The following is a 25,847-nucleotide window of genomic DNA, read 5'->3' on the forward strand; positions in this document are numbered from 1 at the left end:
TGCCAGTGTAAGGTCCTTCTCTTACTGTGACAGTCTGAGGCCCTGTGTTCTTAGATTAAGGCCTTTGGCTAAGCAACAGAGGCCATAAGCTGGGAAGCGACCGGTCACATCCTCACATTCCAAACTAGTCACATTGAAATCAGGTGCTATTGGGCTGTTAGGAATACAATCCTGTCCTGATAGTGCTTATCACCTCCAGAGAAAGGGAAGTGCCTAGAAGATGTAAAAGGAAACTTAGTTTGATAACATCCTGTCTGGCAAGAACTCACTTATCAATACCGGGATGTGAAATCCTCACTTCTGTATTGTTTTGTCATTATAGTTCCCACTTTGCTATTGTTTGTCTGTATAATCTCTGTCTGGTTCTGTGATTGTTCCTGTCTGCTGTATAACTAATTTTGCTGGGTGTAAACTAATTAAGGTGGTGGGATATAATTGGTTACATAATCATGTTACAATATGTTAGGATTAGTTAGTTAAATTTCAGGGAAATGATTGGTTAAGGTATAGCTAAGCCGAACTCAAGTTTTACTATATAGTCTGCAGTCAATCAGGAAGTGAGGGGGTGGGTGTGTGGGTGGGGGAGATGGGAACAGGGAATGGGGGTGGGGAAATTGGAATCATGTTTTGCTAAAGGGGGAAATGGGAACAAGGTATGGGGGTAAGGAAATTGGAATCATGTTTGGCTAAGGGCAGGAATGGGAACAGGGACACAGGTGTAAGGCTCTGTGGTATCAGAGCTGGGAAGGAGGATACTAAGGAAGGAAACTGGAATCATGCTTGCTGGAAGTTCACCCTAATAAACATCGAATTGTTTGCACCTTTGGACTTCAGGTATTGTTGCTCTCTGTTCATGCGAGAAGGACCAGGGAAGTAAGTGGGTGAAGGAATAAGCCCCCTAACATGTATCCACAAAAACAACGAGTCCGGAGGCACCTTAAAGACTAACAGATTTATTTGGGAATAAGCTTTCACGGATAAAAAACCCACTTCTTCAGATGCATGGAGTGAAAATTACAGATGCAGGCATAAATATATTGGCACACGAAGAGAAGGGAGTTACATAATAAGTGGAGAACCAGTAGAGAACAAGGCCAGTTCAGTCAGGGTGGATGTGGTCCACTCCCAATAATTGAGGAGGTGTCAATACCAATTGCTTTTGTAGTGAGCCAGCCACTCCCAGTCCCTATTCAAGCCCAAATTAATGGTGTTAAGTTTGCAAATGAATTGTAGCTCTGCAGTCTCTTTGAAATCTGTTTTTGAAGTTTTTTTGTTGAAGGATGGCTACTTTTGAATCTGTTATTGAATGTCCAGGGAGACTGAAGTGTTCTCCTACTGGCTTTTGTATGTTACCATTCCTGATGTCTGATTTGTGTCCATTTATTCTTTTACGTAGAGACTGTCCGGTTTGGCCAACGTACATTGCAGAGGGGCACTGCTGGCACATCATGGCATATATTACATTAGTAGATGTGCATGTGAATGAGTCCCTGATGGTGTGGCTGATGTGGTTGGGTCCTATGATGGTGTTGCTAGAATAGATATGGGGACAGAGTAGGCAACGGGGTTTGTTACAGGGATTGGTTCCTGGGTTAGTGTTTCTGTGGTATGGTGTGTAGCTGCTTGTGAGTATTTGCTTCAGGTTGGGGGGCTGTCTGTAAGTGAGGACTGGCCTGCCTCTCAAGGTCTGTGAGAGTGAGGGATCGTTTTCCAGGATAGGCTGTACATTGCTGATGTGCTGGAGAGGTTTTAGCTGGGGGCTGTACGTGATGGCTAGTGGTGTTCTGTTATTTTCCTTGTTGGGCCTGTCCCGTAGTAGGTGACTTCTGGGTACCCGTCTCACTCTGTCAATCTGTTTCCTCACTTCCCCAGGTGGGTATTGTAGTTTTAAGAATGCTTGATAAAGATCTTGTAGATCTTTGTCTCTGTCTGAGGGATTGGTGCAAAAGCAGTTGTATCTTAGAGCTTGGCTGTAGACAACAGATTGTGTGATGTGTCCTGGATGGAAGCCGGAGACATGTAGGTAAGTATAACAGTCAGTAGGCTTCTGGTATGGGGTGGTGTTTATGTGACCATCACTTATTTGCACTGTAGTGTCCAAGAAGTGGATCTCTTGTGTGGACTGGTCCAGGCTGAGGTTGATGGTGGGGTGGAAATTGTTGAAATCCAGGTGGAGTTCTTCAAGGGCCTCCTTCCCATGGGCCCATATGATGAAGATGTCATCAATGTAGCGCAAGTAGAGGAGGGGTGCTAGGAGATGAGAGCTGAGGAAGCGTTGTTCTAAGTCAGCCATAAAAATGTTAGCATACTGTGGGACCATGCAGGTACCCATAGCAATTCCACTGACTTGAAGGTATAAGTTGTCCCCAAATCTGAAATGGTTGTGGGTGAGGACAAAGTCACAAAGCTCAGCCACTAGGCGTGTTGTGGCCTCACCAGGAATACTGTTCCTGACAGCTTGTAATCCATCTTTGTGTGGAATATTGGTGTAAAGAGCTTCTACATCCATGGTGGCCAGGATGGTGTTTTCAGGAACATCATCAATGCATTGTCATTTCCTCAGGAAGTCGGTGGTGTCTCAAAGATAGCTAGGAGTGCTGGTAGCGTAGGGTCTGAGGAGAAAGTCCAAATAGCCAGATAATCCTGCTGTAAGAGTCCCAGTGCCTGAGATGATTGGGCGTCCAGGATTTCCAGGTTTATGGATCGTGGGTAGCAGACAGAATACCCCTGGTCGGGGCTCTAGGTTTCAAGAAGTAATTTCTCACCCTAAATGTTGTTTTAGGCAAGTTGCAGAGTTTCTGTAGCTTAGAGTTCTAGTTATTTCTCTTTGCAGACTAGACTCCTGTCTTAGTCTGGACTCAGTCCTCGCCTTTCCCACTGCTCAGTTCCTTTGTCTCTTCAGGTACTTTCAGCAGTCTTTCTCCTTGGGCAGGAAGGCAAAGGAGAAGAGTCCTGTTTGCCTTACTCCCCAGCCTTAAATAAGATTTACATATGTAGGAATCTTTTGTTTCCCAGTCTTGACCTCCCCCTCCTTTTAGTGGAAAATTACTAGAAGTCCAAGATGATGTTTAGTACCAGGTGACAGTGTTGGATCATATTAAAGAAGTTCTGTATTAAAATCACAAATGAGTTTGATTCCCCATAGTTTAAATTCCAGGGTATTACTAATTAAGAGGTCTCTTGGGTTTTGGTACTGTTTCTCTCCCTCTATGTGTGAAACTTGCAAGCTGCTAATTGTGTTAGTACATTCTAAGACAGAATCTGTTCTCAAAGCAATTCACAAAGACTCAAAGCAATACTCTAACAACAGAAACAGCACCCAGAGACTCCCCGCCCTTTTGTTGTATTAACAATTGTGATTAAAATAGAGATAGAGGATGTATGTGGACGGATGCTTGGTGTGGATAACAACTGAATGATCAGGGAGGTGCCAGCCTAAGAATCCAGTGTCCATCGGCTGAAGAAGGCGTCAAGTGGAAATAACCAGAGGACCCCCGGAGGGCAGACTGGAATCCACCCAACAGCCTCAAGAATGGGAGAACCAAAGAACAAGATAACTTCTTGGAGCCGTCAGGAATGTGCTATCTGCTGATTGATTCAGCAACAGCATGATGAAGCAATTCCCATAGACTGGCATAGGAAGAAATTCCTATAAAAATAGACTCTTAAAAAGTGAGAACTTTGGGGTCTGATTCTGCAAACCAACTTCCAGGAGCATCAGATGAGCATCTGACAAGGCCCTGCTCCCTCCTCATGTCCAGGCCACCTGGCCAGTGGCTTGGCATGAGCAACTCTAAGGCTGGTAACTATGATGACAACCTTGCAGAACCTCTGTGTGTGTGTGTGTGTGTGTGTGTGAATGTGTGAATAAATATGAGATTGAATGGAATGTTATAGCTATAACTAACTGCTTACTATGATAACAACCTTGCAGAACCTGTGTGTGAGAGTATGAATGAATGAGTGAATAAAGATGAGATTGAATGGAATGTTACAGCTGTAACTAACTGCTTACTATGATTCTTTCTGTATTCACAATAAATGTGGTATTTTGCCTTTTTCCCTTTAATAAGATCCTGCTGGTTTTTAATTTATTGGTATAACAACAGGACCACCTGACTTCGCAGTGTCACAGCTAGGGGACACCTTTCAGGAAGGAGAGAGATTAGTATCTTCACGGTCTGGCTGTTTCCTCCTAATGGCTCATCAAAGCTGATGGCCTGTTGTCTGGTGGGTGTCTCCCAAAATACACACCCAGTTGTAATTGTTACATAGTCAATATTCCTAACTTCAAATACAGAAATGATGCATGCATACAAATTGAATAATCATATTCAGTAAATCATATTCTTTCCGATGATACCTTACAAGACCCACCTTGCATAAAATATATCTCAGTTATGCTATATCCATATCATAAGCATATTTCCATAAAGAATATGGGGTATAACATCACAGGTGCTCAGTACCAGCTATTTTAAAATAATTAATTTTATGCCTCTCCTCATGTATTACTGGACCTAATTTCTCCTTAGCACTTCCCTTTTCACTGTTTACTTGTTAGAGCCCTTCTTATTCCCCTTAATCCCTTTGGCTAACAAACTCATTCTACTTCTTTGCTGCCCTTATCTTTGCCCTAAAAGCCTTAAATGACTGAATAATCTTATTTGGCCAAATTCTTTTCCATTTCAGGTTTGTTTTAACCTCAGTTATTTGTGCAGTCTCTTATGAAGTTACACTGACTGACTCTTATTTTTCACATTCTTTGTTTTCCAGAGGAATTGTAAACTGCTGTACCTCACTTTGCTTTCCTGAAATCTAATATCCTTCATCTGCCGCATTCTGTAAATTTCTTAATTTATTGGACTCACACAGCTAATTCCAAGTTTTTTCATTTTTCTCTCATTCTGAATCAGTTCTCACAATAAGTAGATCTGGGATGGCTTATTTTCTGATAAAAGTCTCCACAGTCTGGTTCATTGTCTCCTACATATCTTAATAATCTCTGAGTTTACATTTTCTCCTGTAGTTGTTGTCCAACTTATATCTGGACAGTTGAAATTCCCTACAAGTACACCATCTTGCAGACTATAGAATTTTGAGAGCTGGTCTGGGAATTGTTCATTCTCTCTATATACCTCTCCAGGTGAACTATAGTAAATAACTACAGTCATTTTCTCCTTTGTTTTCTTACTTTCCTAAACAATTTCTTCACCATACTACTTTTCAAATGGTCATTTCCAAGAGCTATTAATACTTTTGGCATATGACACCGCTCCTTGTCTTTTTATTTATTAGGGACTGGAATTATGCCTACCCACTATATGGGGTGGAGGAGAAGGGGAAGAATGAGAGGGGAAATGGCCCCTTCCGCTCTCAACCTTGTGCATCCACATACTGGCTTGGCACAGTTTGGCCCTATTCTTCCTGTATTCATGTACAGGCTTTTGAAAGTTATTATAATGAGAACAAAACATATTAGTAATGTTTAATGTTAAAATGAGAACAAAGGGAAAAAAGTCCAAAGGGGAGGAACCTTCAGAATACATATACACACATACCACCACCTCAAGTAATGTTTCATATAGGCTTAGAAGGACAGTATTAAAGTTTCACTGATACTCCTCGAAATTTAAAGGAAGCATTATTACTATTCTAGTCAAAGTATCTGAAGAGTAAGCATCACATCCTGCATTCTTTACAGAGCAAAAATCTTATTGAATTCAATAGGAGTTTTGCTAGGAGGAGGACTGCAGGATTTGGCCCTCAGTGCCTGTAGAGGCAGAGGGGGAGAGAGAGAGAGAGAGAACAAGAAACTATGCTTATTTCAGTCTTCTGAAGTAGTAAACATATATTGGATGGGGGGGAAAAAATCAGAATTCAGAACCCCTCCAGGGTTCAAAAACTACTGTTTCATGCTTAAGAAGAGTTACAATGATCTGATGTGGTTACACAGAACATACATCAGACTTTGTTCCAAAGTCTAAGGAAAGTCCTAGACAATCAGGTCAATCTGATTAAAATGTAGGGGACAGTAAAAATGGTAATCATGGCATGATTTTAGTAACCAAAATTTCATAAATCACTAATGTTAGAGATTAAGGGCTAGATCCTTGGCTACAGCCAAGATACACTCAAGTCAGCTGAAGCTGGCCAGATAGAAGGAAGTCTGGCCATAGTTTAAGTTACTGACTGAGGTCAAGAAGAAATTGATTGGACAGTTCTAAAGGTTGTCCTTAAGCTCAGAGGATGATAGGACAACTGCTCCAACATGCCATCCTGGCCTTTAGGAGCCAAAGATTTTAAGAGCTTGGGGTTTCTGCTGGTCTCAGTTAGGGAGGCGAGACACAGAATCCTGCAAGATGATGTCTTCTGAAAAATGGATTTACAAATAATTAATTTACCCATTTTAGTTCTGAAGATATAAAAAGTTAAGAATTAATAGTAGTAGTATTTGCCTGAGACTGTGCATGTCCATAATGGTCTATTGAGTAAATTCCTAATTAGGGCCTTTCAAAAAGCATTTTAAACCTTCTTGAAAATGATAGTTTTTACTGAGGTATTGCAGTACCTCTCCTTAGTTCACAGATTATTGATCAGCAAGTCCATCAGGGTCTATCATCTCAATGCAGCTGCCACTCGTACAATCTGAGTCTATGGTCTAAAAATCCTTATGAAATGTCATTGGGGGAAAAGCCTCACTTCAGAACAGTTATAGGAAATAATTCCATATTTATGGACTAAACCTGCAAAATTCAGAATATAAAAGTTTTCAAGATAGGAAAACATACTTTGTTCTAAAACAAATACATTTCTTTTCTTCCCCTCCTCCCTCTTCTATAAATTAAAAACAGTGGAACAAGTATTTTCAAAATTTTATTTAAAGGAACTTATTTTTGGGCTAAGATCCTATGTGCTATATTTCAGTTCAGGGCAAATTTTCATAGCTGAGTTATTAGACTTAGAAAACTCTTGTTTTTACTGGAAGTGAAAACCCAATAAAGCTATTACTATGCAAACCACACCACTATCAAAATGCATGGGTGTATGTTAAACTTGGGAAAATAACTGACTGAGCTATTTCCCTATCGCTTCATATGCTGTATGTTGATCTAAAGTATACCAGTGTGATTTGTTTACCAAGAAGGGACAGCACAACAGTGCTGGAACTCCACAGAATCAACTCCACGACATTTTTATGTCAATATATATGTTAGACTATCCCAAAAATTTAAATACAGCCACAAACCAGAAGAGGAAGTGTCCCCTGGGACTGCCATCTCTCTTCTCATACGGTTACCATTATTTAAAGTTTTAATCAAGAAATATTTCAAGGTCAACAAAGAACATGCCTGCACTTAATTTCGAGTGACAGCTAATATGGTGCACTAAAGGTGTAACAGAATACATGTGGTAGTCACATATAGCAAAGTTAAAAGGGTTAGAACATTCATAAGACATCCTAAGTCTAAAACAGTTAAAAAGCATATTTGCTGAACAGCTCGTGTTAAATTATTTTAATTGGTTGCAAGAAGGCTTCAATATTCTGATGCAGTTTTGACTTTTTCAGATTATTAGAGAAAAAAATGAACCATTTTTTAGATAGAGTAACATCAGCTTCCAAGTAGACTTTTTCTCATAACTTCGTGTTATTTAGAGGCCATGAAATAGCTGTTAAGAGTTACTTTTATATAAACGGATTATGTAAATTGTTTTTTCAAACTCATTAGCCTTTAGAACAATAGTTCACTAATGTAAAATATTCCTCCCCCATCCCAGACTTTATTACCTAATGACTTGAACAAACTAAAAAAGAAAAGGGGGGAAATAAATATTTAAGCTTTGTTTCTTTAACAACCATTTCACTGATGTTGTTTTTGAAAAGTATGAAAATAATCCAGTTGCATTCTTTAGCTTGATTACTTACAAATAACTTATCTGTAAATCAAGTAAATCTGTCAGTTGTGTAAGTTCAATTTTCCATGTGCTATCTAGAGATAAGCAGGTCTGTAATATTAGATTTCCACTGACATAATTGTGCATGAATTCTGATCTGATTTGGTATTACATGGTGCAAAAGGTGACACATTTTCTCTAATATAGCCCATTCAAAAAGGAAAGAAATTGCCAATGTATGAAATCTGAGGCGTCTGATTCAAAGACTGGGGGACTTTGAGGTCAACTCAATGGAAAAGTAACTTGTTCGACTACCCCAGGCACTAAAAGCTGTGACAAGCAAACCTAATACCCATGGTAGTTACTCAGTTAGACAATCAATAAAAACATTACATTATCAGACTGCCGCAGCTGTATGTTAGCCTATCATATTACCTTGTCTGTTCCCAAAATGCTCAAACATGCATTTACTGATCGTTCAGATAACAGATACCACCCCAATGCCTGTGTTGCACCTAGTATTTAATAAGAGAGTGCTGTAAGGAAATTAGTGAGCATTTATATGTTCTTCCATATACTGTAACATGATGAATTCTAATGTTAAAGTTATATAAATGTAGGTGTATATATAGGTAGATCAGGGAAATGGATATCTGTTGTGCACAACTATGGCACCATTATTCTTTAAAGAATTTAGCCTTCAGTTTCATTGGTTTTGACTGTGAATACTGGGAAACTAGGATGTTAAAAATGTGTGTGTATCAGATGTTAAATGGCACCAAAATGACAAACAGAAAATCCATAAAAAATTAGCAATTAAGAACCATATCATCCCCTTTGCCACTGGAGACTGGGCTCCATGGAGTAGGAGAGGGATGGGCCTGGGATTTGGCTGTTCTTGGGAGCACTGTACCCCCTGCAACTCTGCGCTTTAACATGCTTCTCCCCTCCCTTATGTGGAATATACACACCTGGGGGTGAAAGCTGGTTATGTGGGGCAGTGGCTATTGAAACCAACCCTGGAAACATAGCTTCTGAAGAAGGCACAAGGTCTCCAGAATCACAAGTGATGGGTCTGTAGAGGCTGTAGCTTCTGCTGAGGTGGCTGCAGCAAACCACACCTCCTCCTTTGTGAGGAAAACTATAAATGCAGTCTCATGCAGTTTCCTAGGCACTGCACTCTGAAGGGGATGATAGGGCTCTTACAGATACATATATATCCATGGAATGAAAAGAAAGTAGTCTAGAGCTGGTTATATGTACTATTTATTTAGGAACTCCATTCACGACAAATTTGCCTCTCTGCCTGCTAACCCATGAAGCTCAGCAGCTCCTGAGGCTGCTCTCTATTGCAGGGAGTTCTGTCCTCATGGAGACAACTGTACAATGCTAAATTTGTCTTTCCAAACCACATTAGTCTCTAGGTCATTTTTCACTTATGTTATTTTGTTTTATTTTGTCAGGATTGTATCTTGTTTAGCTGATCTATCCAACTATTTCTTTGCATGTAAAACAGCTAGTAACAGCTATTAGCATTATGTAAAAAAATAAATAATTTTATCCTGATACTGCAGAGTCCAAACAGCATATAAAACATATACAAATTGTTAGCACAAAATACAATTTGCACGATATTTGTTCACGTTCTCATATATCTTATTAACGGTTGTTGCTTAAAACACAGCAACATTTGATCAGCTATGCTACCAAGTTTTGTAGTTAGGATTGCAGCTTTTTGTTACATGCCTCTCAGTGAAAGAAAAGCTTTCTTTCATCACATCACATCACAGATTCACAAGCTAGATTTTAACTTATGATATGCCATAACCCTTACTGGCATGCCTCACCTGAAAAACTGGAGCGTGACATGTCTTCCATTTCACAGAGAACCATGCTGCTGGGATATGCCAGAATCTGCTCCACTCCATGTGAGTTGCAGGCTTCTCTCCCACTTATCTTAATACTGTGTCCATAAAGCACTCACCCCTAGGCGAGCATGTCTCACCCCTGGTTAGAAAGTTCAAAAGGACCTGTGGTGGGTTGCACTAATTTCTTTGAGTGCCTCCTGGTATCTGGGCATGGTGCTACCATTTTCTTCACTCCGTGGGTCTTCTGTGGCTCGGCCCTGTGGCTGAGTCACACAGGCCAAACCCCTTCCCAGGTACAACAAACTCAATTAGAAAACGTTCCATTCCCTTCAGGATCAATTATAACTAAAATGGTCTGGGCTTAATTTCCTTTCCACAATTAGCTCAATAGGGGTCTTCCTGCCTGCCCTTGGTTGTGGCCAGAAACAGGGCCTGGCTTGGTTCCTTTGGCTGTGGCCTAGGTCTCATCCTTCCTTATGCCATTGGCTCCAGCCAGGAACTCTCTTGCTAAGCAGCAAGCAGCTCCTTTTATTTCGGTCTGCTGGGCCTTGATTGGCTGTTCCTGGTTCCCAGCCCTTCTACCTGCTTGAGGACCAGATTTCAATGGTTTCCAAAATGGCTGTTCCCAGAATGCCTATCTAGAGAAGCCTGGAGGTCTAATACTCACTGCTCTTTTCTTCTCAGTGAAATATTTCTTGGGGCTGGGTGCAGCAGGTCAGTGGGCCTCCCGCCCCAAAGAGCTGGTACACACCCCCATCATAGTCTCCCAAAGTTGTGCCTCAGTTTTATAATGTCTCTGATTTGTCATAGAATTAGATAAAAGTTTATTTTATGCTCTGGGCCTGTATTTGAAAATCACTTTTTTCTGGGTGCTCAGCTCAGAAGATTCCATCCAAGTTGGATATATCAGGCTGAATCCACCACTGTGCCCAATAAGCTCTGGGAAAGGCTAAGGTGGGGAACCATAAAAGAGCTTAAGTAGAGATTTAGATGTCTGTCTAACTTTATGTCAAAAATGTTCAAACTTTGGTGTTTGTGTGACTTGCCTGCAGCTACACAGGTGGTATGCGGCAGAATCTGGAATAGAACCCAGATCTCCAGGCTCTTATTCCTGTGCTTCAACCTATACACAGTCTCAAAAGTTTCTATGAGAGTCAGAAATGGCTCTTCCCATTGGTTTCTAAAATGCCATAATGAATGAATGCCCTCTTTATAATTTAGGAGTCAAACAATTATTAGGCCTACATTCACATTAAGGTCCCAAGGACGAGGCAAATAAATATTTCCCTTTTCTTGAGTCACAAAAGGGGTACTAGAGACATATCATTTATACCCCTTTCCCTGAGTAGTTAGTTAAAAAATAAATCCTTCCCTAGACAAAAAGGAATTTAAATCTGCTTAGTTACCATCGGAAATAATATTAAAAAATAAAAAGTTTGCAGGGGTAAAATTATGTCACAAATTTGTAACAGCTAACATAATTTAGAGATGGTCTTCATTTGATGTAATAGCTTATTGAATTATACTTGGATTACTTAATAAATGAAGAATATTACCCATATTGTATTAGTCACAGGTGAAAAAAAACTACATATATGGGTGAGTGTAATCCATTCAATAGTTTATTTACCCAAAGTCCCCCAGAGACTATCACACATGCACATGATATCTCTGAATGTTAAACTTTGCATATGGATCCGACTTATCCATACGTAGTCAGCGGGCCACCTTCTGATCCCAATACTACTAGTGTAACTCCAGAGTCACCCCAATGACTTCAACAGAGTTACTCCAGAATTATACCGGTATAACTGAGATCAGAATTTGGCTCCCTAGTGACTAACTATCTGAGGCGGCTTTTCTCAGTTGTTGCTCCCACAAAGAAAATATTGTGTTCGTGAAATATGTCCCAGATTCACTAATACCGGAGGGGGCACCAATACCAGACAGAAGCATGGGTGAGATTTGCCTTTTTGGGAGGTGCTCATGCAAAGCTCCACATGCCTCGCGATAGTTCTGGGGACCAGGGAGAGAAAGGACACATGGAGTGGGGTGCCAGGGAGGCAAGCTCCAGGATTGTGGTTCAGTGTGGATGCAGTGGCCACAAAACTCCTGCATAGGGGCTGGGGAAGGACATCAGCTGCTATTTCAGCCTATAGGCTGAAGCAGCAGAGGCAAAGGGACCCTGTTTTTGCCATCATCCCTTCCCCTATGTAGGCAAAACTATATAAAGCCCATTTACTTGCCCAATTTATGGTGATTTTTTAAATATCACCCTAAATGAATAATTGGCATACAGCGAGAAAAAGTTTCACTTTTATTCTAGCCACATACTTATTTCAGATTATTCGATCACATATATTAAATAAGTGTATGTGTCCTAATTAACTTTTCAGAGGACAGCAATAGCCTATACAGCTACAATTTTGGTTAAAGGGTCAATACATATATTGTTTCTTGTTTAGGTGGTATACATGTACAGAATCTAAGATCAGAATGAAACCATAAGTGTGTCTGAAAATTTTTCCATTCAATTTTTTTTTAAATCCCCTTTCCATCTCCTTCCCTTTTTTTTAACCTGTTTTCCTACAGAGCATTTATTTTATAGAAAGTAACTGCCATTTTGACAATTAGAATCTTTTTCTTTTATATCATATCACAGTTATCCCGCCCCGATCCATGTACATTGGTCAAACTGGACAGTCTCTACGTAAAAGAATAAATGGACACAAATCAGATGTTAAGAATTATAACATTCATAAACCAGTCGGAGAACACTTCAATCTCTCTGGTCACGCAATCACAGACATGAGGGTCGCTATCTTAAAGCAAAAAAACTTCAAATCCAGACTCCAGCGAGAAACTGCTGAATTGGAATTCATTTGCAAATTGGATACTATTAATTTGGGCTTGAATAGAGACTGGGAGTGGCTAAGTCATTATGCAAGGTAGCCTATCTCCCCTTGTTTTTTTCCTACAAACCCCCCCCCCCCCCAAGACGTTCTGGTTAAACTTGGATTATTGCTGTGCACATTGTAAGATGAGCTATTGCCAGCAGGAGAGTGAGTTTGTGTGTGTGGTTTTTGGAGGGGGGGTGTGTGTTTGGGGGGGTGGTGGTGAGAAAACCTGGATTAGTGCTGGAAATGACCCACCTTGATTATCATGCGCATTATAAAGAGAGGTTTCAAAGAGGGATGGGCTATTACCAGCAGGAGAGTGAGTTTGTATGTGTGTCTGTGTGTGTGTGGGGGGGGGGGGGGGAAGAGTGAGAAAACCTTGATTTGTGCTGGAAATGGCCTTCCTTGATGATCACTTGATGATCACTTTAGATAAGCTGTTAGCAGCAGGACAGTGGGGTGGGAGGAAGTTTTGTTTCATGGTCTCTGTGTGTATATAATGTCTTCTGCAGTTTCCACGATATGCTATGCATCCGATGAAGTGAGCTGTAGCTCACGAAAGCTCATGCTCAAATAAACTGGTTAGTCTCTAAGGTGCCACAAGTACTCCTTTTCTTTTTTCTTTTTACGAATACAGACTAACACGGCTGTTACTCTGAAACCTGTCAGGATGCACAGACATGCTTCTGAGGCAGGTTACAAACATGTTTGGGCTTGAAAACAAAGTTGGTATCTCCAGGCAGCTATGATTAAAAGCTTAAAAATATATTTTAACCCAACTATGTTTCATTATAATAGCATCAAGTTATCTTCATACATGATAACATTGACTTAGAACTACAGAGATTTTTCCAAACGAAGTACAAATGGTTAGAGAAAGAAGCTGAAGGTGCAAATGACCTGATTTTAATAAAGCCTTTTAACTAATATAGTTAAAATCCAGAGTTCACATGTTTTTTCCTCTTACAAATCTGAACTATTACTGCTATTTGGGGGTGTGAGCTGCAAAGTGCTCAGTGCCTCCTGCAAAACGCTGAGCTAGATGCACATCACCTCAGCCATCAGTCCCTGTGACTGCCTGGACCTTGTTAAAAGCATAAGAAGCTATATGAAAAGCATGCCTAAAAACTTCTTAAGGCACAGAAAGAAATCTTAACTTCATTACTTAGATGACTAGATTATGCATGTTAACCACTATATTATTACTACATAACACTGTAAGAAGCCATTTTATGGTTTGTTGATAACTTGACTCCAAGTAATTTAACTAACCCTTATTTGCTAAGATACTGTATTAACCACCGAGTCAGAGTTTGGAACAGGGTAAAAAAAAATCAGATCAAACTGTAAATTTGTAGTTGGCACAGGTTTATTGAAAAGTACAGAACATATGGAACGCAGAATGTAGTGTTATCTTTTTGAAAAATGAGTATTAAATTTATGACAAACGTCTGAACCAAACAGCAAACTGCAACAGCATTTCAGTTCTTAAAAGCATATTAGTAAGTAATACTATTAAGAAAGCAGTGTCCCACTGTTGAACAGTAGATTGTAACTGATATAACGGTAAGCATACTTGCCATTTTTAAGTATTAATCATATTTCAATTGAAAAGAAATGTTAATGTCATCCAGTTAAAAGAGCGTTAGGCATCACATGACCTTAAATTTTTAATCTTGCCTGTCTGATTATTTGTACTGCAAGGTGAAATAAAAATGTAAAATGGTAAATCTGGAAAAAGACCAAAATAAGGTTTGAGGAAACAAGCAACAACCTAATTACAACTCTACCTTTGCCAACCTTAAATAAAATCCACACAGGTACTAAAGGTCATTATTAATAAAAAGATTTTACAAACTATTATTTTAGCTAATTATAAACATTTGGATAGTTATCAGTCTCAATTTATCACTTGTGTGATTCTGCAATTTATATAGGGATGTCAAAAACAGCACTCCACCACACATCCAATAACCTATTTTAGTGTGTGCCCACACGGACCTCATCAAGTAGCCAATGAGTTGCCCTTTCATTGTGAGTAAGTGACTAATATCTATACTGGCTCTAAAGAAAGACACTTTTCATAATCGCACAACAATCTGCTAAATGAAAACATATGGATAGGCTTAGGCAAAGCCTGCCAGGGGTCTTTATTGAATGGAAAACAGGTGCTTTATTTTTGTGCCATGTAATACCCCATTTACCCCCAAGTCCAAAGGTTACAGGACTAATAGCTGCCTTGTGGTAATCAGGGAAAGCAAAGACAGTGGCCATGGTTAAACATCTGGGACATATTTTACATACTTGCAACATATGCTTCAGGTTCAATTAAAGTGAGGCTTTGGCACATTTATTAATCTTTTTACTTTTATCCTATAAGAGGACCCATTGACCTGACTCTACTATTATACCATATGAGAAAACAGAAGTAATGACAGCTGGAGGTCAATACCTGCCAGTACTGCAAAATGTGCATTTGTTTTCTCACCAAATTTCATTATGCACAAAAAACTTTAAGATTAGGAATCTATGAATTTAAAAAAGGAGTATAACACTGTGCTCCTTCAATTCAGACACACCAATATTAAAAATCTTCATCATCATCATCATCTGCAAACAGTACATGATACAACTTAAAGGAGGAAACTGGCAAAAAAAAGAAGCTTTGTTATCTGTTTTATAGTTTAGTGTCTGAAATAAAATGTCCAATCTAAGAATAACTGTGTACACTGTACAGTACAAGCATTTTTTAAAATAAAAAATGTGTCATTTTCTTTTCCGTTCAAGATGTGATTTTCATGATAGCATATTGAATTACAAGAGCTCAAATAAAACTTACATATTAATGAAACAAGACTTTGAATTTATAGAAATCAACCCACATGCCTTTCATATAAGAAACACACTGCTCTTAGGTATTAAATAAAGACTACCACTGAATTCACACAGTAATTTAAGCACTCACCTTCAGTCAACGTTGGTAACTATATCTTTAAGTGTGTTAGAACTCTGGTGTCAGTTTCAGACAGCTAAAACACTAGATTACAATTGATACAGCTCCACAGATTTTGTGTTATTTCTAACCTGGTATGTTCTGTTTGGCCTCTACTTTAGCTAGACTGCAAAAGGCTTTTTAAAAAGGGCTATTGCTTGTTTAATAACTCAACCGCCCCTCCCCGCCCCTCAACTAAATGGTAAATAGACTAACTACAATTATTAAATTACTGTACTTTGTGAACCGATCAGAGTTATTAACATTGCCAGGAATATGTATACTGTACTACTGAGATGAAGCTCTTATAGTTGCTTTAATAAGCAAGCAACAAGCAGGGGGAAATGGCCATAAATGGATGGCAGATCAGTGTTTATCAGAAGAGAAGTGGTGATTCAGAGCTTGCATGTTGAGTTAAAATACAAGCTCTCTACACCTACATGATTGACCTTTGCAATAAATCATGTATTTTATTGCCAGAAGTGTATGCTCATATCATTTAGTGCTAAAAACTAGCACATACATGCTTTGTAAAAAGGAGATTGTTATTACGTTTGATTATTCCAAAATGATGTAGCTAATGATTTAAATGATGTACAGAAGAATTTCACATATCTTTCTGTCAATTCTAAAATGTTTGAACTAGCAATAGAATGAGGGAAACACTCTTTTATCCTCTCTCAAATCTTGGGTTAGCTAACAGAAAAATAATCATTCAGGGGATTAACTAATCACAGTGAATTTTCTGACATTTCAAATACTTGCTGCCAGCATATGAATTCTTACAGTGGTATATAACTGTACATCTCTACTAGAAACAAAGGTCAAGGGCATAAATTAAGATACACTGTTTTTCTCCTCTCTTCAAAAAAAAAAAAGAATTCATTGCTTTACTACAACAGAACTAGGGAGAACATTTATGAAGGTCAAAATTGTCTGCATTTAATTCAAAACTGTTTTAAAATAATCTGTATTTTTTCTCTTTCATGTCTGTGGGATTTGCATACCAAAAAATGAGACAACAAGGCTGTTTTCACTGCACTTGTCTCTCCATCAAAGCTGTCCTGCCAACACTAGCCATGGCTTCAGTGGTGCAAGGTCATTCTAATTTCCTCCCTCTGGTTTTTCCACCTCCCCAGGGGACAACCAATCCAAGCAATCCCATAGCTTGGCTCAATAAGATGTGGAAACGAGCTGTTATTTACTGTGGTTGCAATCCTCAACCCAACCAGCAGCCAGAAATTGAACCACATATTCTCAAAAGCTGAAAGATCCACAAAAGTCTCCTAGCTTGCTGGGCCACAATGCCAGCTCCAAATCAAGTAGACGTCTATGAGAATTGTGATTATTTAAATGTCATACAGAGTGCAGAACATATCAGCCATTCTTCTACCAAGTAATTCACTGAAAATTATAGGTGGCAATATCCCATTTTCAACCCGTGTGGAGTTACTATTTTTACACCATTTTTTCCCCTAAAGTACAGCCCTATTTGTAATACCCAAGACAGGACAAATGTTTGTCCTTCAGAAACAGTTGTCACTGCAGTTATCTTCACAGGAGCTATCAAGTTCCAGACAAGCTGAATTATTTTTGTTCCTGGCAGAAAAATATTTGACCCAGCTCTGGACAAAAAAAAAAAAAAAAAAAAGAGGATTTATAGTCCTCTATCCCTTCCTACAACATACAGTAGCATTGTTAGGATGATAAACAGCTCTGTCCAATTTTCTGGACTAAAACACTTCAACTCCTTTTTTAACTGTCTGTAAAAACAGTGTCATGTCTAAATTCTCCCATCCCAAGGTACCCAAGTGCTAGGAAAGATAATTACCTTGTCATCTCTGTCATCCTCTTCTTCCTCGTCCTCTAGCATGTCCTCCACTACCTACAGACAGAAACAGTAGTAGTTGTCATGATTTAAAAAGGAAGAGTTTTGTTCTGTCAATAGTAAACCTTTTGTAGATGAAAACTTTATTAACATTTGAAATAAATGCACAGCAGGAAAATGTACAACTAGAAAAACATTGGATCTAGAGATTCCAATTGAAGAAAGTGTTGTAACTTTAATTGACCTACATCAGGGAATAAGACACTGAAAACCTCTACCTTTATAAAATGCTGTCTTGACAATTTAAGTATTTAAAAGGTAATTCAAAATTCACTCCAGTATATTTTTAACTAAGGAATCCTTTTTATCAGCTCTAGTGGTGGCTTTGAAATACGGTACAAGTGCTTACTTTGGATTTACAGCTAACCTGAGAAACATACAGCATTTTGAACTTAATTTACATTGTTCATCAGGAGGGTTAGGAAGCTTTCAACCCCAAGAATAAATTCATGCTAGCTTGCTCCTTTATGGCAATAGCCCACAGCAGTGACCGAGGGTGCATGCCGTATCATCAGCAGCACAGCATTTCCTAATAGTGATTTTGAACTATTAGTATATCTAATATATTGCACATGCATCTCTTTCATTATGTGTAACTGTACCACATGTCCATTTAAATAGATAGTAGACAGGTAGATTGATACGTGAGAGAAAGAGAGAATACCTACCACTTAAGGTTTTATGTGTGCAAGGCACTATACTCACACTAATTATTAATCTTCATTGTATGGCTGTGAGATAAGTAATTATTACCCATTTTACACACCAAGAGAGGGAGTGACTTTCCTGAGGCACTTGGAGAGTTAATGGCAGAACCAGACTTCGAACTCAAATTCCTGCCTAATAACCCCACGATCAAGCATTCAAACTATGGGCCGAATTATCTGCTGATGTAAATGGAAATAGAGTTGAACCCCTTTATACCAATTAATAGAGATAATTTATCTCTATAGTTGTACATATACAAAAGTCAAGACAGAGCTGTAGATTCAAAAGGGGAAAATTCTTGTCTATTTTACAGTGAGTTATAAATTAAAATCATAGCACACATCATTACAGAAGACAAAGTTAAACCATAATTCCATATTACAAAGTATAAATGACAAAAGAGGATGTCACATTAGAAACTTACTTAAGGAACATATTCGTTGCTATATAGGAGGACACAGAGACTCCCATCAACCCTAAAGAAAACTACATATGTTCGCTCGCCAGAGTTTCAGTTGCTACAGTATATTGAAGCAAGATTGCAATTTCGGCCTGTGGTACTGCAGAGGCGCAAAGCAGCCTCTAACACAGACTAAAAGCTAGCCCTTAATTTGTATGTCAAGTATATAAAGTATATTAAAACCAGGAAGTGATGTAAACTGTTGCCCAAGACATGAAATTTACAAGAGGATTCTATATTTTTTTGTCAATAAATTACCACTAAAAATAATAATTTAGAGACAAATAAGTAAGTTTCTGCCCTAAGAATTTAATAATGTAAAGACCAGATTGTGACCATATCCTGCGTGGGTATAGAAGGTGAAGAGAAGGGACAAGAAGCCTTCTACCCTTTCAGCTCCCCATGCAGGGGCAGAACAAAACTGAAATCTCACACATCTGCACACACCTCTTGCAGTGAGTAAGCTGGCCATGAAAGGGAACACACTCTGCATGGGTGTAGCAGTGTGTGAGCTTCCCCTTTATATCAAGGATCTCTGATAGCAAGCATGCCCAAAGGAGGCATAGTGCCTATTGGAGATTCCAACTGCAGCCATACATAGCCACCCCACTCCCACTCAATGCCTTAAAGCACAAGAACACTCTAAATTTGTCACACGTGCCATTTTAAATAATATGTTTAGACTATTTCTTTTTGATTCTTAGTCCAAAGAGCCAACAATAATTGAGTGGATAAGCTATTTATGGCTTAGTGTGAACAGTGATCCTGCATTAGTGCAGGGGGATGTGCTAGAGGACCTACGCACTTCTTTCTTTTCCAGTTGTCTACAATATAAATACTAATGTATCTGCAAGATGTCCTATCCAGAGACCTAAAAGTACATTAGTCCGAGTTCTGAGACAGGCTATATTAAGTCCTTGACCAGTACCAAAACAAACGCTACTAATCCAAAGGATAAGTGATTGATCCAGTGACTGATATCTTATGAACTGCCAGGGTAGAAATGAATGTTGTATGACACTGGACGGCTGAGATCCACAGCCTCCCCATGGTATGCGGTATTCATTTTTAGATATTGTAGATAACAAAAAAATGGACCATTGACGCATATCATTCTGGCCTGATCTGAGTGACCACTATCTTGTGAAGCTCTGGACCTAGAAACAATGTTTTATGCCACTAGAAGCAGTAGGGAATCCAAGTTTTCAGATGATATAAAGTGTTAAATTAACTCTAGTGGTTTGTGACATATTACTAAAAAACAATAAATAAACTCACACAGTGCTTTCTAGCCATAGATCTCAAATCACTTAACAAAGGAAGGTAAGTATCATTATCCTGATAGGGAAACTGAGGCATAAAGAGGTCAAACAACTTACCCTAGGTCATACTACAAGTCCAGGTAGCTAGCGTATCGGGCCAGAAATGAAAGCGTGGGCACTGAGGGATTGCAGAAGCCCTATATTATATGTATGAAAATTTCATTTAAAATGTAAAGTTGCGATACAAGCTAACAAAAGTAAGGAAATTAACTTGCATTGTTGGGGAAAAGCCATCAAAAGCCCTACCCTGGGGGAAAGAAAAAAAACAAACAAACAAAAAAGCCGCTAAGGACAAAGTGTCAGCCTCAACTCTGAATTGTTAGCTATTTACTGGTTCTTACTGTAACTTTAAACATTATTTAATCTATGGAGGGATTTTTATTTAATCTATGGAGGGGGCTGGAGAGGTCCGCACTGTAACAGACAGATCTTTCAGCATTATCTCAAGTTACAGCCGCCTCCGTAGAGTTGCTCTATGGGCTACAGTCTTGCATACTGTGGCCCTGCTCCTGGCACACCCCATACACCAGGGCTTGAGAGAGAGTGTGCAAGAGAGTGTGTCTTTCTTCAGTTCCTGCACTAGGAGAATCCTCCTCTGGGCAGTTATGGGGCTTTTAGGGCCCCTTTACACTGTGTCTCTTTTACACAGCACAAAGGAGGTTGAGCTGGGGGTGAGAATCTCACTTTTCCTTTTTCAGTCATTGGTCTCGTAAGTTTAGCTTCTGTGGCTCACTATGAGGGCACTGACCACAGTGGCCCCGAACAGGCAGGTGTGAAGAACAGTCCCTTAGGAATGATGTGTGACCATTTCAGTTGCATCCCCCTATCCTCCCACATCCCCACCATGGGGCTTGGTGTGGAGGGCCTTGCCTGGGATCTCTACACGTAGGTGAATTTCACCCCTAAGAGCTAAATTCTGAAAAATGGAGCTAAGCCACTCCCTTGTTACACTTACTTTTTCCCTTAGGGATTAGCTACATGCAAAGCTCCACCGGTGTAACTAAAAATATGATATATATTCAGTTTAATTAAACCAGGACCCAGGGTTGCATGGAGACATTTAATTGAGCTGTAAACCTCTACAAATCAGGGATTACAATGGAAATGCTGACACCACCTTAGCTGTCTCATTGCAAATAATAGGAGTACTTGTGGCACCTTAGAGACTAACCAATTTATTTGAGCATAAGCTTTCCTGAGCTACAGCTCACTTCATCGGATGCATACTGTGGAAACTGCAGAAGACATTATATACACAGAGACCATGAAACAATACCTCCTTCCACCCCACTCTCCTGCTGGTAATAGCTTATCTAAAGTGATCACTCTCCTTACAATGTGTATGATAATCAAGTTGGGCTATTACCAGCAGGAGAGTGAGTTTGTGTGTGTGTGTTTTGGGGGGGGGGGGTGAGAAAACCTGGATTTGTGCTGGAAATGGCCCACCTTGATTTTCATACACATTGTAAGGAGAGTGGTCACTTTGGATAAGCTATTACCAGCAGGAGAGTGAGTTTGTGTGTGTGGTTTTTGGAGGGGGGGGGTGAGAAAACCTGGATTTGTGCTGGAAATGGCCCAACTTGATTATCATACACATTGTAAAGAGACTGGTCACTTTGGATGAGCTATTACCAGCAGGAGAGTGGGGTGGGAGAAGGTATTGTTTCATGGTCTCTGTGTATATAATGTCTTCTGCAGTTTCCACAGTATGCATCCGATGAAGTGAGCTGTAGCTCACGAAAGCTTATGCTCAAATAAATTGGTTAGTCTCTAAGGTGCCACAAGTACTCCTTTTCTTTTTGCAAATACAGACTAACACGGCTGTTACTCTGAAACATTGCAAATAATGACACTCTGTTTAGATCACAAACAGTCTTATTCTAAATAAACAGGATAATATTTCACACCTGTACTGTGATTTTCATCCAAGGATCTAAAAGAGCACTACAAACATTAATAAACTAAGCCTCACAACACTGCTATGACCTATACAGTATTATTATTATTTTAATAGTTGAGAAGTTTGACTTGCCCAAAGTCATACAAGAAGCCTGTGACAGCCAAAAATCGAACCCAGATCTCCAGTTCCCAACTCCTGTTGTTTAGCCAGAAGACTATTTCCTCTCCCCCCCGCCATGGTATTCCATCCTATTTTCTCATTCTGTGTTAGTCACATCATCAATTAAACTAAGCTTTAGGAGTGTCAGATTGTCTGGAAATGAAAAATGATTTAACTCAGTTATTGTATCAAAATAAAATGTAATAAAAGTACGGTACTTCCATCTCTGGCCAGCATATATTATTCTTTATGGCATATGAAACATTGACCCATGTTTTCACTCATCATGAAACTTTGAAAGAAGAGTTAGAAAAAAAAGTACAGAGTGAAAGCACATCACTAGAATGATACAGTGAATCAGAAGAAATTCAGATCCTCAAGTTTAAGACTGGTTGCTACCCAAAATTGAAACAATGAAAACAGAATCCTTATAACCACGTGATATATAAAAAAATCTGCAAGCTGAAGTCTTTTTTTAAAATAAACTTCAGAAAAACCTATTTACACAGACATGTAAAGCCAGGATTTATAAGATCATTACAGCAAATGCAAATTCAACAGATTCCAGCTTTTGAGTTTAACGCCATACCTAGGATCAAACCAAGAGTAAGAAAAAGGATTTTTTTCTTTGACTCTAGCTCGCTACTTTTCAAATAAACCTTATATGTGCTACTTTGGTCTTCAGCAATACAATACAGTAATCCAGACATCTAACACAATATCATGCTTTTTCAATGAGAAAAATTATTAAAGGGAAACATTATATTAAGGGGAAAAACATCAGTTAACAAAAATATCAGTTATTTTACAAAAAGTTTTAAGAAAAAAAAATCTTAGATCAGCCCTAGAATACTCACTCTAAATTATGCTTTCCAATACCTTGCTTGAAATCAAGGTAGTATTAATCAAACAAAGGAAGGGCACTGGGGAAATCAGAAAGATCTAATGCAAGCAGTTAAAAGTGACATGACCTTCTGTAATGTCACTTGTCACAGCCTTATATGCCACACACCGGTAGAAGGTCTTGAAAGAACCTGATTCTTGGTACTGTTCCTTGAATGTAAGGCTAATACAGATGACATTTTAAAAAACACACGTAGACAGCCTCAAATATGGAATATTTGGCCAATATTATGGCCAAACAGTAAGCAGATGATATTAAAATGTTGCAAAACAAGCCCTTCCTGTACTAAATAGTTTTGAAAAGTAAATATTGTACAGAAAAAACACACAATAATTTGTATATGATAGGGGATCACTCTTGCCCCATTCCCAATGTAACAGAATTCTGTCTGCAAATGCTGCATAATTCACACTGTGTTGCTGTAACACTTCTAACAGAAGCCACTTTATACAGCAAGTTATCTTAGTTACATTCAGAAATATATAGAAAAACCTTCACTACCCTCTTCATGCTTTGCAAGAGAAGAAAATTGGACTAGCATGTACTCTTAGAATTTAGTTTGCAATTAATTACTTTTAAGTTACTCCTCTTCTAGAGTTTAAAAAAATCTAACTCTTTATTAATAATTCATTAAAAGATTGGATTTGGGAGTAGTGGGGACTGTTCAATGTAACATCAATAAAATAGTAGTACAGTTAGATTCTTGTTATTTACAACCATCTTAGGTCAGGATAAGAGTGAAGAATAACTCAATCCCAAAGATCCTTAAAAATATCTACTGAAATTAAAAATTTCCACACAAAGGAAGTATATTAACTGTGTATATAATGTTAGCAAAATTGTCTCTTACTTTAGAACACTCCTGCAGTTTCTAGAAGAAAGGTTACTACATAATCACAGCAAACACACAGTAATTAAGTACATTCATCTACCACCAACTTTTCTATAGCTATTCCAGTGGAAACAACTGTGTGGTTAAAGGGGTATTTTGATACATTTCCAAGAGAGTAATACCACAGTACTCTTTTACTCTAATATGCAATGTAAGAGAATTCAAAATGAAGAAGAACCATAGTCATCCAGATGTGTTTAATGACTGAAATCTTACTATAATTTAAAGGCCAAATCCTGTGAAGTGCTCAGCAATTCCTAAAAAGGAGTAGGGAGGTGCCATGAACTGGTAGTTCAAGTGTTCAGCACTTCTCCTGAGTTGCTCAGCACCTCAGTGGATTGGGCTTTAAAACAATAAATTGTTTCAAATGAAAAACATGTAATATTCTATTTAATTTTGTTAAAACGTCCAAATGCCTGCAGACACTAATATTTTGATATAACCTATCACAAATCAGGAGCCTGCTCCTGCTTCCATTGAACTAAAAGAAAATAGGATTGGGTCCCAAATGAACATTTCCACACTAGCGTGGTTAGCTGTATTCTTCAGCACAGTCTGGAGTTCATTTAGATCATTTTGTCTCCATGTAAACTAACTACAACATGTGTTGGTGTGTCAGTGGATTTACAACACTTCTGTGTAAATGTAATATAAAATTATTGAATGTGTATGGATTGAGAAGGATTCCCAAAACTGCTCAGGCTATTTCAAGCATCTTCAAAGAACCTGAGGTCAAACTGAAAACTTTCATAGTCAATAAGCTTGTTATTACTGTGTTTATGTGGTCTTAGTCACAAAAGGACATCTGCTTTTCTCACAGGGCTGTTGAGGAGGAACTTTTCAAAAGACCTAGCTTAATTAAAATATCCATCTATTTTACATCATATTTATAAAGACAATAAAACTCACTAACAGATTTTAATTTAACAATGTAGTGTATCTGAAATACAACTGAACTTATGGTAGGTAGCTCCTGAGTTTGATTCACACAATTAAAGATTTGACCTTGAAGTATTTCATCTACAGGAGTCATCAAGATAACTGAACTACTAGATGTAATAATAATTAGTGTGATAAGCTTGCCAGTAAGGCTGAATATATTGCAGTACAAAAGAGGAGACTAAAAAGAAAAGCATTAGTATTTTACTGCTAAAAGACTTCCTGATTTATACAGATACAATTATTTATTCTTACAGAATACATTTCCTTGGCTCATTCTGGGAAGTGCTCATGATGTAATTTAGTCTGATTCTTAATAGGAAATGTGACTTTAATGTGGCTATCAGATGCCTTTTGATGCATGCCACAGATTACATACAATCCTGTAACATCAACAAAAGAATTTTTATTTGCAGTATAATAAGTTTCTCTGTAATATACTTTATTACACAATAACATGTAACTTTTTGCTTGATGTTAGCTTAATATGTACCCAATATTTACTTGTTAATGTGTTAAGACTAAACAATTTTCATATAAAATATGGCATCAGTAGAAGAGTTTTTCAATGCATTTCTTTAAATATTTGGATCTCAATGCTTTCAGGAATTCTAGCTGATATTTACACAAAGCACTGTGAACAGAATACTAGGTTTTTGTTTGAAGTATGTCTCCATCTAAAGGCTTCAGAATGTACTATATATTTGTCTTGTACACAAAATCTGGTCTGGCTTTATGACATTTTTTAAACCAGTGAAGCAGAAAAAAATATTCTAATTTGGCTAAATATAAATTGTTATATTGTTGTATAAATTATTTATTAGGTTACTACACAAACTTTTAAACATTAACATTTTAAAATATTTTGTCACTGAGGTGTTTAAATAAAACATTGACAATAAAGTAGTTTATTATATTTCTTGTCAACAGAATTAAAATGTAATTGTTTGTCTTAAATTTGATCATTAACTTCTCAGTTAGCGCTAGGATTCTAGGAGGACAAAACACCACTCAGCTACATG

The 25,847-nt window shown here is 38.3% G+C and overlaps 1 protein-coding gene across 4 annotated transcripts in view; it reads right to left on the minus strand.

Annotated features, from left to right (window-relative positions):
• MCTP1 (multiple C2 and transmembrane domain containing 1) overlaps nt 1-25,847 on the minus strand; it is a 448,799-nt gene that overhangs the window by 49,310 nt on the left and 373,642 nt on the right. For all 4 annotated transcript variants that reach the window (XM_074952853.1, XM_074952855.1, XM_074952856.1 and 1 more), the window contains one exon: nt 17,485-17,538. In XM_074952853.1, coding sequence (XP_074808954.1) covers nt 17,485-17,538 — 54 coding nt within the window. The remainder of the gene's footprint in view (nt 1-17,484; nt 17,539-25,847) is intronic.

This window comes from Natator depressus, chromosome 5, assembly GCF_965152275.1.
Source record: "Natator depressus isolate rNatDep1 chromosome 5, rNatDep2.hap1, whole genome shotgun sequence".
Lineage (NCBI taxonomy): Eukaryota > Metazoa > Chordata > Testudines > Cheloniidae > Natator > Natator depressus.